Source organism: Emydura macquarii, unplaced genomic scaffold, assembly GCF_026122565.2.
Source record: "Emydura macquarii macquarii isolate MOO-44397 ecotype Brisbane River unplaced genomic scaffold, CSIRO-AGI_Emac_v2 contig_214, whole genome shotgun sequence".
In the NCBI taxonomy this organism is placed as follows: Eukaryota; Metazoa; Chordata; order Testudines; family Chelidae; genus Emydura; species Emydura macquarii.
The window spans coordinates 104,381-116,953 of NW_027130351.1; the positions used below are offsets into that span (position 1 = coordinate 104,381).

General features: G+C 50.7%; 1 protein-coding gene across 1 annotated transcript; it reads left to right on the top strand.

Annotated features, from left to right (window-relative positions):
- The first annotated feature begins 512 nt into the window (after positions 1 to 512).
- On the top strand, positions 513 to 932 carry LOC137153172 (ribonuclease-like). The gene has a single exon (XM_067548276.1). It carries the CDS (start codon positions 513 to 515, stop codon positions 930 to 932), a length of 420 nt encoding a protein of 139 aa, XP_067404377.1.
- Positions 933 to 12,573: the final 11,641 nt, after the last annotated feature.

Sequence of the window (12,573 nt, forward strand, 5' to 3'; positions counted from 1 at the left end):
TCTATATAACACGCTCCAAGACAGGGAGGAGGATCAGGGTGAGGCGAAGCTCAGCAGAAGCCGGATCCGTCGCTCCACACCAGGGAAGAAAGAAGGACTCGAGTGAGTTGCGGGAGATCCCAGCAGCCGGGGGAGAGGAGAGGACAGCCTCATGTGGGGCTCGATGGCCGGGCTTGTGTCTGGGAGGCAGCATGGTCTAGTGGTTAGAGCAGAGGGGCTGGGAGTCAGGACTCCTGGGTTCAATCTCCACCTCTGGTGGGGAATAATGGGCTAGCGGATGGAGGGTCCCTATCCCTATGGAGGTCTGTGCAGCACCTGGCACAAGGGAGCTCTTGGTGTGTCAGGGCCCATGAAGCATCCGGCAGGACGGGGCAGGGATAACGGGAGGGGCACTGGGCAGAGGGGGATGGGTAGGGGCTGGACACAGGAGGTTCCATAGAGGAGGCAGATCATCACCCGCAAAGTTTCCCTCCATCTCCCCTCTGCAGGTCGATCCAGCAGCAGACACGGCCATGGCTCCAAAAGGACCCCGCCCTGCGCTCCTTCTGACCCTCGGCCTGCTGGCCGCCTGCCTGGCCCTGGCCAGTGGGCAGACGTGGGTTGAGCTGAACAAAATATTCCTCAAGCACCACGTGGACTATCCACGGACCCGAGTCCCCAACCCCAGGAACTACTGCAACGTGATGATGAAAGCCCGGGGGTTATACTGGACGCCGGTAAACACCTTCATGCACGCACCAATCCAATCCATCAATAGCATCTGCTCAGTGAACGGGACGCCCCTCGGGGGTGGCCTACACCAGAGCAAAGCTTCCATCCCCGTCACCACCTGCAGATACAGCCCGAAGGGCGGTTTCTACACCACGAATACCATTTCCCGGAAAATTGTCATCGGCTGCTGGAACAAGCTCGCTGTGTACTTCAGAGAGTAGATGTAGGACCCAGGCTGAGCAGGGAGGGGTCCCTGGTGCTTTCTCTCACCTCTCTCTGTCCCGTCCACACCTGCCGCTGCCTCCGGCTCCCCACCCGCCTCTGAACATAGGTCAGTTGTCTAGGCATTTCCATCACCCCCCTCTGCTGCCTTTAGTGCCCATTATACGTAGAGCCACCCCGTCCCCGTCTTGTTCTCCCCCCTGCCTAGTGCCCACCTAAAAACCTGTCCTTTCCTTAAGAAATATTCCTCCATGTCACCCTGCTGGTGTTGTGCCTTCAGCCTGGTAGTGGGAAACCTCCTATTCCTCCCAGTTCACTGTCATTGCTTCACTTTGAAACCTTGCCTCCTGTCCGCCACTCTCTGTGCTCCATAAAGCCTGATACTTGCAAAGCCATCCCTGTGTTGTTGTCTGAGTTTGATGATGGGACGACCATAAGCTGCTCCACAGGTGCGCTGGGAGTGCGGTGTTGTTCTCCAATGCAGTTCTCCAGCCGTTCAAGCCCAGCCTCAACGATTGCCCTGGAGTTGGGAGTAGAACCCACGAGTCCTGACTGCTACCGCTGGCCCTGCTCTACCCTCTAGAGCCCACTCCCCTCTGAGAGCTGAGAAAAGAACCCAGGGGTCCTGAGTCTTCCTCCACCCTGTTGGAACGCACTGGACCCCATTTCCCTCCCAGGGCACGAGTTAGAACCCAGGAGTCCTGAATCCCCTCCCCCATAGCTCTAACCCAGCACACCCCATTCTCCCAAAATTGGAACCAGCGCAACAGACACAAACCTTCATGCTTCAGGGCAGGAACCAGCCACTAGTTGAGGAAGGTCAGGAAGCAATTTTGCATCTAAACAAGTATTTTTTATAATTCCTCCTTGGGGTGAATTTCTTCCTGTGACAGAGACAGATCTGCAGGGACCCTGGTCCGTGCCCCCCCCCCTCGCATTGATTGGCGTTCCAGCTGGAAGCACCCGATGTCTCCAGCAGAGGGAAAGAATTAAACTGAGTGATTGTCAGAATTAGCCTCCCCTGGGGCTGGAGGCACTGACTGGACAGAGCGCAGGGGATAAATCCACCCCTAGACCAACAGAGAAAGAGGCAAGTGGGTCCCAGCAGGGTAGCTGAGCAGTTTAAAGTGGATCCTGGCTCTTCAACACCCAACCCAATGAGCCACTGACAGGGCGCTGTGTGAAGGGGACCGCGGATAAATGTAGCGTTTGAGAGGAAGGCGTCACTCAAAAAGCAGGACTTTCTAAGGCGCCCGGCTGCTGATGCCCCTTGACATCTGCCGCCTGAATCCTCTGCTCCTCTCTGTCTCTAACGTCTTCTGCAATGCAGTTTGCACAATTGTTCCTCTCTCTGAAAACATCTGCCATCGCCAGGTGTTTAACCCCGGGCCCTTGCACACCGGCTGTGAGATGCATGCCCCAGAGGAATCAGTCTGGTCGCTGGTGATACCCCTGTGATCTCTCTCCTCATAGACTGTTAGACTTTAAGGTCCGACAGGACCTATATGATCATCTAGTCTGACCTCCTGCGCAACGCAGGCCACAGAGCCTCACCCACCTGCTCCTGTCATAGACCCCTAGCCTATGACTGAGTTATTGACGTCCTCAAATCATGGTTTAAAGACTTCGAGGTACAGAGACTCCACCAGCAAGTGAGCCATGCCCCATGCTGCAGAGGAAGGCGAAAAAAAACCCAGGACCTCTGCCAATCTGCCCTGGGGGGGAAATTCCTTCCTGACCCCAGATATGGTGATCAGCTAAACCCTGAGCATGTGGGAAGACTCATCAGCCAGACACCCGGAAAGAATTGTTTGTAGTAACTCAGAACCCCCCCATCTAACATCCCTTCACAGGCCATTGGCATATCTACCACCAGTGGTCAAAGATCAGTCAATTGCCAAACTAGGCTGTCCCATCAGACCATCCCCTCCATAAACTTATCACGCTCAGTCTTGAAGCCAGCTGGGTTTTTTGCCCCCACTGCTCCCCTGGGGAGGCTGTTCCAGAACTTCACTCCTCTGATGGTTAGAAACCTGCATCTAATTTCAAGGCTAAACTTCCTGATGGCCAGTTTATGTCCATGAGTTCTTGTGTCCACATTGGTGCTGAACTTAAATAATTCCTTTACCTCCCTGATATTTATCCCTCTGATGTATTTATCGAGAGCAATCAGATCTCCCCTCAACCTTTTCTTGGTTAGGATAAACAAGCCGAACTCTTTGAGTCTCCTCTCATAAGGCAAGTTTTCCATTTCTCGGACCATCCTAGTCGCCCTTCTCTACACCTGTTCCAGTTTGAATTCATCTTTCTTAAACATGGGGGACCAGAACTGCACCCAGTATTCCAGATGAGGTCTGACCAGCGCCTTGTATAACGGTGCTAACACCTCCTTATCTCCACTGGAAATACCTCGTCTGATGCATCCTTGGACCACATTAGCTTTTTTCATGGCCATGTCACATAGGCAGCTGATAGACATCCTGTGATCAATCAGTACACACAGGTCCTTCTCCTCCTCTGTCACCTCCAACTGATACATCCCCAGCTTATAGCAAAACTTCTTGTTGTTAGCCCCTAAATGCATAACCTTGCACTTTCCACTACTAAATTTCATCCTGTTTCTATTACTCCAGTTTACAAGGCCGTCCAGATCTTCTTGTGTAATATCCCGATCCTTCTCTGTGTAGGCAACACCTCCCAACTTTGTGTCTTCCGCAGACTTTATCAGCACACTCGCACTTTTTGTGCCAAGGCCAGTAATAGAAAAGTTAAATAAGATTGGTCCCAAGATCGATCCCTGAGGAATGCCACTAGTAACCTCCCTCCAGCCTGACAGTTCACCTTCCAGTATGACCCGTTGTAGTCTCCCCTTTAACTAGTTCCTTATCCACCTTCCAATTTTCCAATTTAACTAATAATTCCCCATGTGGAACCGTATCAAATGCCTTACTGAAATCGAGGTAAATTAGATCCACTGCATTCCCCCTTTTGTAAAACCATCTTGTATTTTGTCACAATCACCATTAACCTCGATGTCCTTAACTATTTCCTCTTTCCAAATTTTTTCCAACACCAGGCATACTACTGAGGTCAAGCTAACAGGCCTGTAGTTACCTGGATCACTTTTTTCCCCTTTCTTAAAAATAGGAACTATGTTAGCAATTCTCCAGTCCTACGGTACAGCCCTGGAGTTTACAGATTCATCAAAAATCCTGCTAATGGGCTTGCCATTTCACATGCCAGGTCCTTTAATGTTCTTGGATGGAGATTATCCGGGTCCTCTCATTTAGTCTCATTAAAGCAGTCTGAGTTTGGCTTCTACCTCGGATGTGGTAATTTCTACCTCCATAGCCTCATTCCCATTAGCCACCCTGCCGCTATCCCTAAGCTCTTCATTAGCCCCATTAAAAACAGAGGAAAGTATTTGTTTAGATATTGGGCCATGCCTATTTTCCTTACCCTCCACCCCATCCTCAGTGCTGAGCAGTCCCACTTCTTCTTTCTTTGTTTTCTTCCTGTTTGTCTGGCTATCGAACCTTTTACTAATGGTTTTAATTCCCTTTGCAAGGTCCAACTCTACTTGGCTTTTGCCATTCTCACTTTGTCTCTACACGTTCTGACCTCCAAGAGGTAGCTTTCCTTGCTGATCCCTCCCATCTTCCACTCCTTGTAGGCGTTCTGCTTTCTCTTCATCACCTGTCTGAGGTGCTTGCTCATCCAGCTTGGTCTACAGCTCTTGCCTATGACCTTTTTTCCCCTTCCTTGGGATGCAGGCTTCAGATAGATCATGAAACTTTGACTTGAAGTAAAGTCTTGAAGTAAAGCCTTGGCTCAGGGCTAATTCCTGCATATCCATCAGAATGAGGTCTAACATATGATTATCCTACAAAAATTACAATACTTTTCCTTTTCAAAAATTCTCATCTATAATTCCAAGGACCTTTTATTAGTGGGAGCCTTAGACCTCTTGTATCAGTTGCTCAGGATGAAATTCCTGACCAGTTTGTTTCTACACAATATAGACGGATGATTAAAGACCTGCTTGTGCTCCTCTGCCTGGGATAAATAGGCTGACACAACCTCCTAGCGGAGAAAGAGTATATTATGCCAGCAAGTGGAGTTCGGCTGGCGTAGTGACACCATCTCCTGGAATGACATTGGATATGCCAACAAAAGCATTCGTCTGGCAGTGTAGCTGGGTCCACCTTGGGGTTTTGCGGGCAGAGCTCTGTCGGATAGGGTGGGTGAGATCCTTTTCACACGTCTATCCAACGTAGCTATGGCAGCAAGTGTTTGTAGTAACAAAGAGATGGCTAGGAGGTAACTTAGCCACAATCTACAGCAAAGGATTCTCTAAATTAGCAGAGCAAAGCATGATCCAGTGATTTGGGAATCCAAAAATTCAAACTTGAAACAGAAAGAAGGTGCACATTTTTAACAGGGCAGGAAATCAGCCACTGGAGCAATTTACTGAGGGACGTCATGGATTCTCCAGCCCTGAAGTCTTTAAATCATTGGAGAATCTGGGCCTCGGTGTTTCCAGGCCAACTACAGATGTCTCCGGTCACACAGCAAGCCATTGGGTTGGAAACGGCAGGAAAGGGATTGTTGAGCAAGGCCCAGGGGAGATTTGAACTCGCCACAGTGTGTTTATCAGGCCACTGATGGACCCACTGAGCTTCTGCACAATAATTCCACCCCTTCACGTTCAAGCCGTGTGGATCTATCCCACATGCCTAGTGCTTGATGCCTGTATCCTGGAGGGAACCTTCAAGCTGAGCCCTCACTGTGCAGACAGCTGTAGCGGTCAAGAAAGAACCCAGGAGCCCTCACTCCCAGGCCCAACCCACCAGTCCTGATGCCCCGCAAATGCTGCTCTAGCCTGTACTGCTCTCCCAAAGCTGGGCGGAGAACCCAGGAGTCCTGGCGCCAAGTCCCACCCCTCCCATGCCAGATCCTCGCCAGAAGCAAGGAGCTGAGTTGGCTACTGGAAAGCAGATGAAAGGGAAGAGGTGAAAGACTGTAACAGGGACAGAAGCGACGTTCTAAGGGATACTAGGACATTAGCTAGTTCTGAAGCCTTTAAGGAAACCAGGGCCCTAGACTCCTAATTTGCATGTAATTATACCAGTCCTCATCCCCAGCTTGAGTGCTCCATTAATTACACTCATGGGTGGCAATAACAACTTCCCACGCTCCTGTGGCGTTGGCCAGTCTGCAGCGACTCGCACAGTGGGACGGGCACAGATGTCAGGAGAGAGAGAAGGGTGTGTCCAGGACAGGTGGAGACAGCCAGAGAGAGAGAAAGAGCTCTGTGTGTCTGAGGGTGGATGGAATGAGAGACGTTTCTGTACCGCTTCAACTCTTACACCAGTACAACTGCCAGTGTGGATGGACTTATACCAGTTTAACCAGTATAGCTCATTCCTGGCTATTAACGGCAATAAGCCACACCACCAGAACTACTTTTCTACCAGTATTCACTGCCCCAAAAGGAAAACCCCAACCCCTCACTTTTGTGAGTCACAACTTTGTGTGTCTCATGTGTGCGCGTCTGTGAGAGTCAGTCTTGTGTTGTGTTTCCTGCATTGCCCTGTGCCTGTATTCGGAGTATTTGAACCCTTTGCTTGTGTGAGTGCTGCTTGTCTCATTATGTTTCGTATGTGTGTGTGTCTCCTTTTTCACCTTCTGTGTCTGTTTGTCTCTTTTGTTGGTGTTTCTGTCTGGTTATTCCTATGGCTTATGTCTGTCAAAGCCAGTGCACCCCGCGGAGTGTCCCTTTCCACACGCCACCTTTCTGCCCTTACCTATGACCAAAACTCATCACCCATCCCAGTCTGAACTCTTCAAACACCCTGCACCTGGCTTAGATCCCAAAAGGAAAGAACTGACTCTGCCTCCCTCCATCTCTCACTCACCCTGTGTCTTTCCTCCTCTGTTGCCTTCTTTCATTATTCAAATTCCAAGGGCACGTTTCTGCCCCTCAAACATAATGGCCAACAGGGGTGCTGCAGCCGTGTCGCTGCCACGATAACTTGTCTCTCTCACCAACAGAAATTATACTTCACCCATCTTGTCACTCAGAAACAGGGCAGACGCCCAATGGCAGTTTGTCTGCCTTCAAAGCATCACTCTGATCCTGCAGGGAAAGAATAACGTATCCCTTAGATGCCAGGGTGCGCATTGCACGTCAGCACATCACCCCTTGTCATGCTATCCCAGGCATAACACCCCCGTGTAGCCCTCCATTGACCGCTCCATAGTTGAAGCATGCATCTTTGCAATCCAGAGGCCAGCTAAGCTCCTCTCTTCCTGTGCTGACTTCACTGCGGCTCAAGGGACACGTGTGCTGTGACTGCTGCCTTCAAATCGCTAAAGGGATTTAGACACCCTGTTTCCCACTCATTTTTGTGGCCTCCAAGTACTTTAGGGGCCTTGCAAAATCTCAGCCCCTGGTGTGTTTGGACGTGCAGTTCTCTCTCCCCCTCTGTTTCTGCTGTGCTTTCAGAAGCGTGAGCTCTTGATAGTTGTATGAGAAGAAGCCCTTTTCGTCGTCCATAGCTACACGTGGCAATTGTGTGCGGGTAAGATGAGCCAGGCTAGATTTAGAAAACAGCCACATAGTCTTCAGCCAGGCCACTGAACTACACAGTGTTCTGCTGGAGAAGACCTGAAAGGAGCCCGCCACGAAAACAGCAACCAGCCAGTGTGTGCGCAGCATCCTCCGCGGCATCCTGGGTGCACAACCGGCTGCCTTGGATGGCCCAGACCTGGCTGGATTCAGCTCAGTGAACTAAGACCCACACCTGAACCTGTGAAGATGGCTTCCAAGATGACCTGGTCCTTCATTTAACTGCAGAGTTACTTGTGGGGTGGGAGTGAGGGTCATCGTTGGAGCTGCGCAGAGGGGGAGCCTGGGGTTGGGATATCAGAGTGGTTGGGTCAACATCGAGTGGGATTGACAGAGGTTTGAGTGCACAAAAAACAGGTCAGCCCCACCATTTTACATGGTCATTTCATGACAAATGATTTTTGTAAGTGTCATGAAATGCTCTTTTCTTGTTTTGTTTTGGAGGTTTTTTGGCTGAAAACTCTCAATTTTGCATTGAAAACAGATTTTCCAAGCAGCTCCCTTCATAAATTAGAGATATCTTCTCTACAGCTTATTTTTTTTCACTTGGTTGCCAATGTATCTATTCGTTGGAGTGAAGCTAATATACAGTTATCATAGAACCAGAGAAGATGAGGGTTGGGAGGGACCTCAGGAGGTCATCTAGTCCTACCCCCTGCTCAGATTTCTATCCTGAACAGAGTGGGATCCTTTTTTTCTTTTAGAAAATTATCATCTATAATTCTGAGAAATTCCAAGGACGTTTTGCAAGAAGCAGACTGAGATCTCTGGCATTTGTACCCCAAATTGAAATTCCTCCCACATTCCTTTGTACACATCATAGTCATATGTCTAAAAGAAGTGGCTTGTTCTTTGCGCTTGGCAAGAGAAAGAAAAGGTTAAAAGGTGACTTGCTCATGGTCTGTAAGTAAATACCTGGGGAGGAGATTTCTGATTGCACAGGGCTCTTTAATTTCACAAAGCAGAGTGAGAACCAGTGCTTGGAAGATGAAGCTAGTTAAATTCCAGGTAGAAAGAAGGCACGTTTTTTTAACATGGAAGAGAATTATTCATTGGGACAGTTTATCAAGGGACTTGGTGGATTGTCCATCCCCAGGAGATCAGAATACAGCATCTTTATGGTGCCTTGTAACCTTAAAATATGTTAATCTAACCACCACAGATTAGTCTGCTTCAATACATAGCTTAATTTCTACCTGTCAGAAGCTTGCTGCTAGGTGAAAGATTTTCCATAATAGCTCAGGTGACGGCTTGTGGCATCCATGCATTTAAACCTTATGAATTCTGATTAATTGTATGAACTCTACGTGTAACTCTAACCTTCAATGGCCGTTGAAACAGACACTTGCTAGCAAGGACGTGTCTCCAAACTGTGCCTGGAAGCTGGATAAGCAAGAGTCATTAATATTCAGTGACTCTGCCCCGGTAGAACAATGGGTGGGCTAAGCAGTGTGGGTTGCGGAGGATAAGCAACTAAAACATGGCCAAAAGGGCTAATGAGATCCTGGGATGCAGAATCAGGGGAATCTTGAGTATGGGTAGAGAGCTGATTTTAGGTCTGTATTTAGCATGAGTGCAACCTCTGCTGGACTAGTGTGTCCACTTCTGGTGTCAACAGTTCAAGGAAGGTGTTGATTAATTGGAGAAGATTCAGAGAAGAACCATGAGAATGATTCAGGACTTAGAAATTGGACCGCATTCCGTACTCGGTCACGTTTGTTGAACACCAGCAACTCCCATGAGGTTGGCAGAGTCTGAGGAACTGTGTTGCAATCCCACCTTTCTTCTGCCTCCAGATGTCCCCTCGACTTCCTGGAAGGGAGCTGAGGTCAAGAGAAGTCTGCACCAAAACCCTGGATCTGACCGATAAAATGTACCTGCTACTGACGTCTTCTCTCCAAGTCCAAGCTCCGGGGTTTAAGATGGTATGAAATAAAAAGCTGCTGAAATCCCTAAGCAGGATTTAAACTCAAAACACCTGAGTTACCAGATCACTGGGATGCCCCAGGCCATTGCATCACACCCCGGGACCATTTGTTTGGATGTCAGCTGGCTTGGGGTGATGGCTGTCTAGAGGGACCCTTCAAACCTCAGTGCCCAGATACCTGTAGCAAGAACCCAGGAGTCCTGGCTCTCTGTTCCCCTTCCCCAAGCACCACACACACTCCCCTGTGACAGACAGGGACAGAATCCACAACTCCAGATTCCCACAACCCTCTGCTCTAATCCACTAGACCTCACCTCCCTCCCACAGGTGGGGGTAGAACCCAGGAGTCCTGGCTCTCAGACCCCCTGCACGGATCCAAAATCCCCCCTGGCAGCATGGGGAGGAAATGAATGAGTCAAAGCTGCTGGGATGAAAGGGGTGCAACAGCGACCAAGGTGACCTGCTGAGCAGAACTAGCACATTAGTGAGTTCAGCAACTTTTAAGTAAACAAGGGCTCTAGACTCCAAACTGGAACAGTAATTATATACGGCCTCCAGGAACGCTCAGGGATTATTCCCCTCTATTCAGCACTGGGGAGGCCACATTTGGAGTATTGTGTCCAGTTTTGGGCCCCCCCACTACAAAAAGGATGTGGACAAGTTGGAGAGAGTCCAGCGGAGGGCAACAAAAATGATGAGGGGGCTGGAGCACAAGACTTATGAGGAGGGACTGAGGGAACTAGGCTTGTTTAGTCTGCAGAAGAGAAGAATGAGGGGGGATTTGATAGCAGCCTTTAACTACCTGAAAGGGGGTTCCAGGGAGGATGGAGCTAGGCTGTTCTCAGTGGTGGTAGATGACAGAACAAGGAGCAACGGTCTCAAGTTGCAGTGGGGGAGGTCTACGTTGGATATTAGGAAAACCTGTTTCCCTAGGAGTGTGGTGAAGCACTGGAATGGGTTACCTAGGGAGGTGGTGGAATCTCCATCCTTAGAGGTTTTTAAGCTGAGGCTTGACAAAGCCCTGGCTGGGATGATTTAGTTGGGGTTGGTCCTGCTTTGAGCAGAGGGTTGGACTAGATACCTCCTGAGCTCACTTCCAACCCCCATCTTGTAGGAGTCTATGCATGGAGGGGGAGATGGAGTTCCAGTAACTAGCGAAAAGGAACAAGAGGGTCGCAGAAAACAGCCCCAGCAGGAACACGGAGAAGCGGGGGAATGAGAACGGTGAGTGGAGTGAGACCACGCCGCAGGGACCAGAGACATTAAATGATTGGTCCCATTCAAGAAGGGGGAGATATAGGTGCCTGCCTTATCTCCTCTGGGAACCAACCTCCCCCTGTGGATTGAACCAACCTCCCCCTGCGGACGGGCTGAGCCACTGAGGTTTAGGGCCAACTGGATGAGACTCAGACTGGGAACCATGAACCGTCCAAAAGAGCCTCACTGCTTCAGTGTGAACTTATCACCAGGCCATTGCAGACTCTCAAGGCTTCTGAGCTAGCTGGCTTCCTCTTTTCGCCTTGCAGGTCACGCTGGTCCCTGTTACCGTCCTTCAGTTTCATCCACTAAATCCGTCAGCTCAGCTTTCCTGGCGTCTGGGGGGGATTTTGGCCTGGGAGTCAGGACTCCTGGGTTCTACCGCTGGCTCTGGGAAGAGGGTGAGGTCTAGTGAGCTGGGGCTGGGAGCCTGGACTCCTGGGTTCTGTCTGCGAAGGAGGTCTCCACTTGAAGGTTACTGCCACAATATGGGTGTCAAGACCAAATCAGTGGACTAGATCCTGCTGACTTCAGCAGAGCCGGGTAGAATTGTTGGTGATTGGCACGGACGTGTTGTGAGTTCAAATCCCCCTGGGGCTTTTAGTGACAATTTCTTTCATACTGTCACCAACCAACGACTCGCGGCTCGACTGCAGACATCTGCACAAGGCCAGGTCCGCTGCTTGCTGAGTTTAACACTGTTTAACCTCAGACAGTGGGAGGGTCACATTACCTCCATTGACTCATTGGGCCCAGGTATTCATCCTACTCCTAAAACAGAGCCCAGGACCGGGACAGCGGGTCGGGATGGGGGGCACCGGCAGAGCCGTGCGTTTCCAAGCTAGGACTGGATTAGGAAGGTGCCATGAGTCAGGACTCAGGATGCGTCTACACAGCTGAGGAAGGGGTGACTCCAGCACGGCTAACAATAGCAGTGGGGACGTGGGGGCTGGACTGTAGCCAGGGAAGGTACCCAGGGTCCCTGGCTGGCCGGTATCAAGGCAGCTACCCCGTGGCGAGGTCTGTGCCGCCTGCTACCGGTACCCACACTGGACAGATGAAAGCTGGCCTGACTCTGCCCATCCACCCTACCATCGCGTCTTTGCTTGGTGGGTAGACGCAGCCGGGGAGGTTTCTCTGTCACCTGGGTGTCTGATATGACACGTTCCATTAGTTCCCCACCCCTGCCCTGCCCTTTCCTGCCTGCAAAGTCACTGTTTTTAATTACCAGTTTCCGGGAAATGATGCTTACCCAACTAACGTCCTGGATTTCTGTTTCCACTCCTCCCCTGTCCACATCCGGTGTGGCTCTATATAACACACTCCAAGAGAGGGAGGAGGATCAGGGCGAGGCAAGGCTCAGCACAGGCCAGGATCCGTCGCTCCCACACCAGCGAAGAAAGAAGGACTCGGGTGAATTGCGGGAGATCCCAGCAGGCAGGGGAGAGGAGAGAACAGCCTCACATGGGGCTGCAAAGGCCAGGCTTGTGTCTGGGAGACAGCGTGTTCTAGTGGTTGGAGCAGAGGGGCTGGGAGTCAGGACTCCTGGGTTCAGTCTCCACCTCTGGGTGGGGAACAATGGGCTAGCGGATGGAGGGTCCCTATCTCTGTGCAGATCTCTGCAGCACCTGGCACAAGGGAGCTTTTGGTGTGTCAGGGCCCATGAAGCATCCGGCAGGATGGGGCAGGGGTAATGGGAGGGGCACTGGGCAGAGGGGGATGGGCAGGGGCTGGACCCAAGAGGTTCCATGGAGGAGGCAGATTATCACCCGCAAAGTTTCCGTCCATCTCCCCTCTGCAGGTCGATCCAGCAGCAGACACGGCC

What these genes read in the sequence shown, in the direction of transcription:
- LOC137153172 (XM_067548276.1), top strand. Translation starts at nt 513, where the DNA reads ATGGCTCCAAAAGGACCCCGCCCTGCGCTCCTTCTGACCCTCGGCCTG.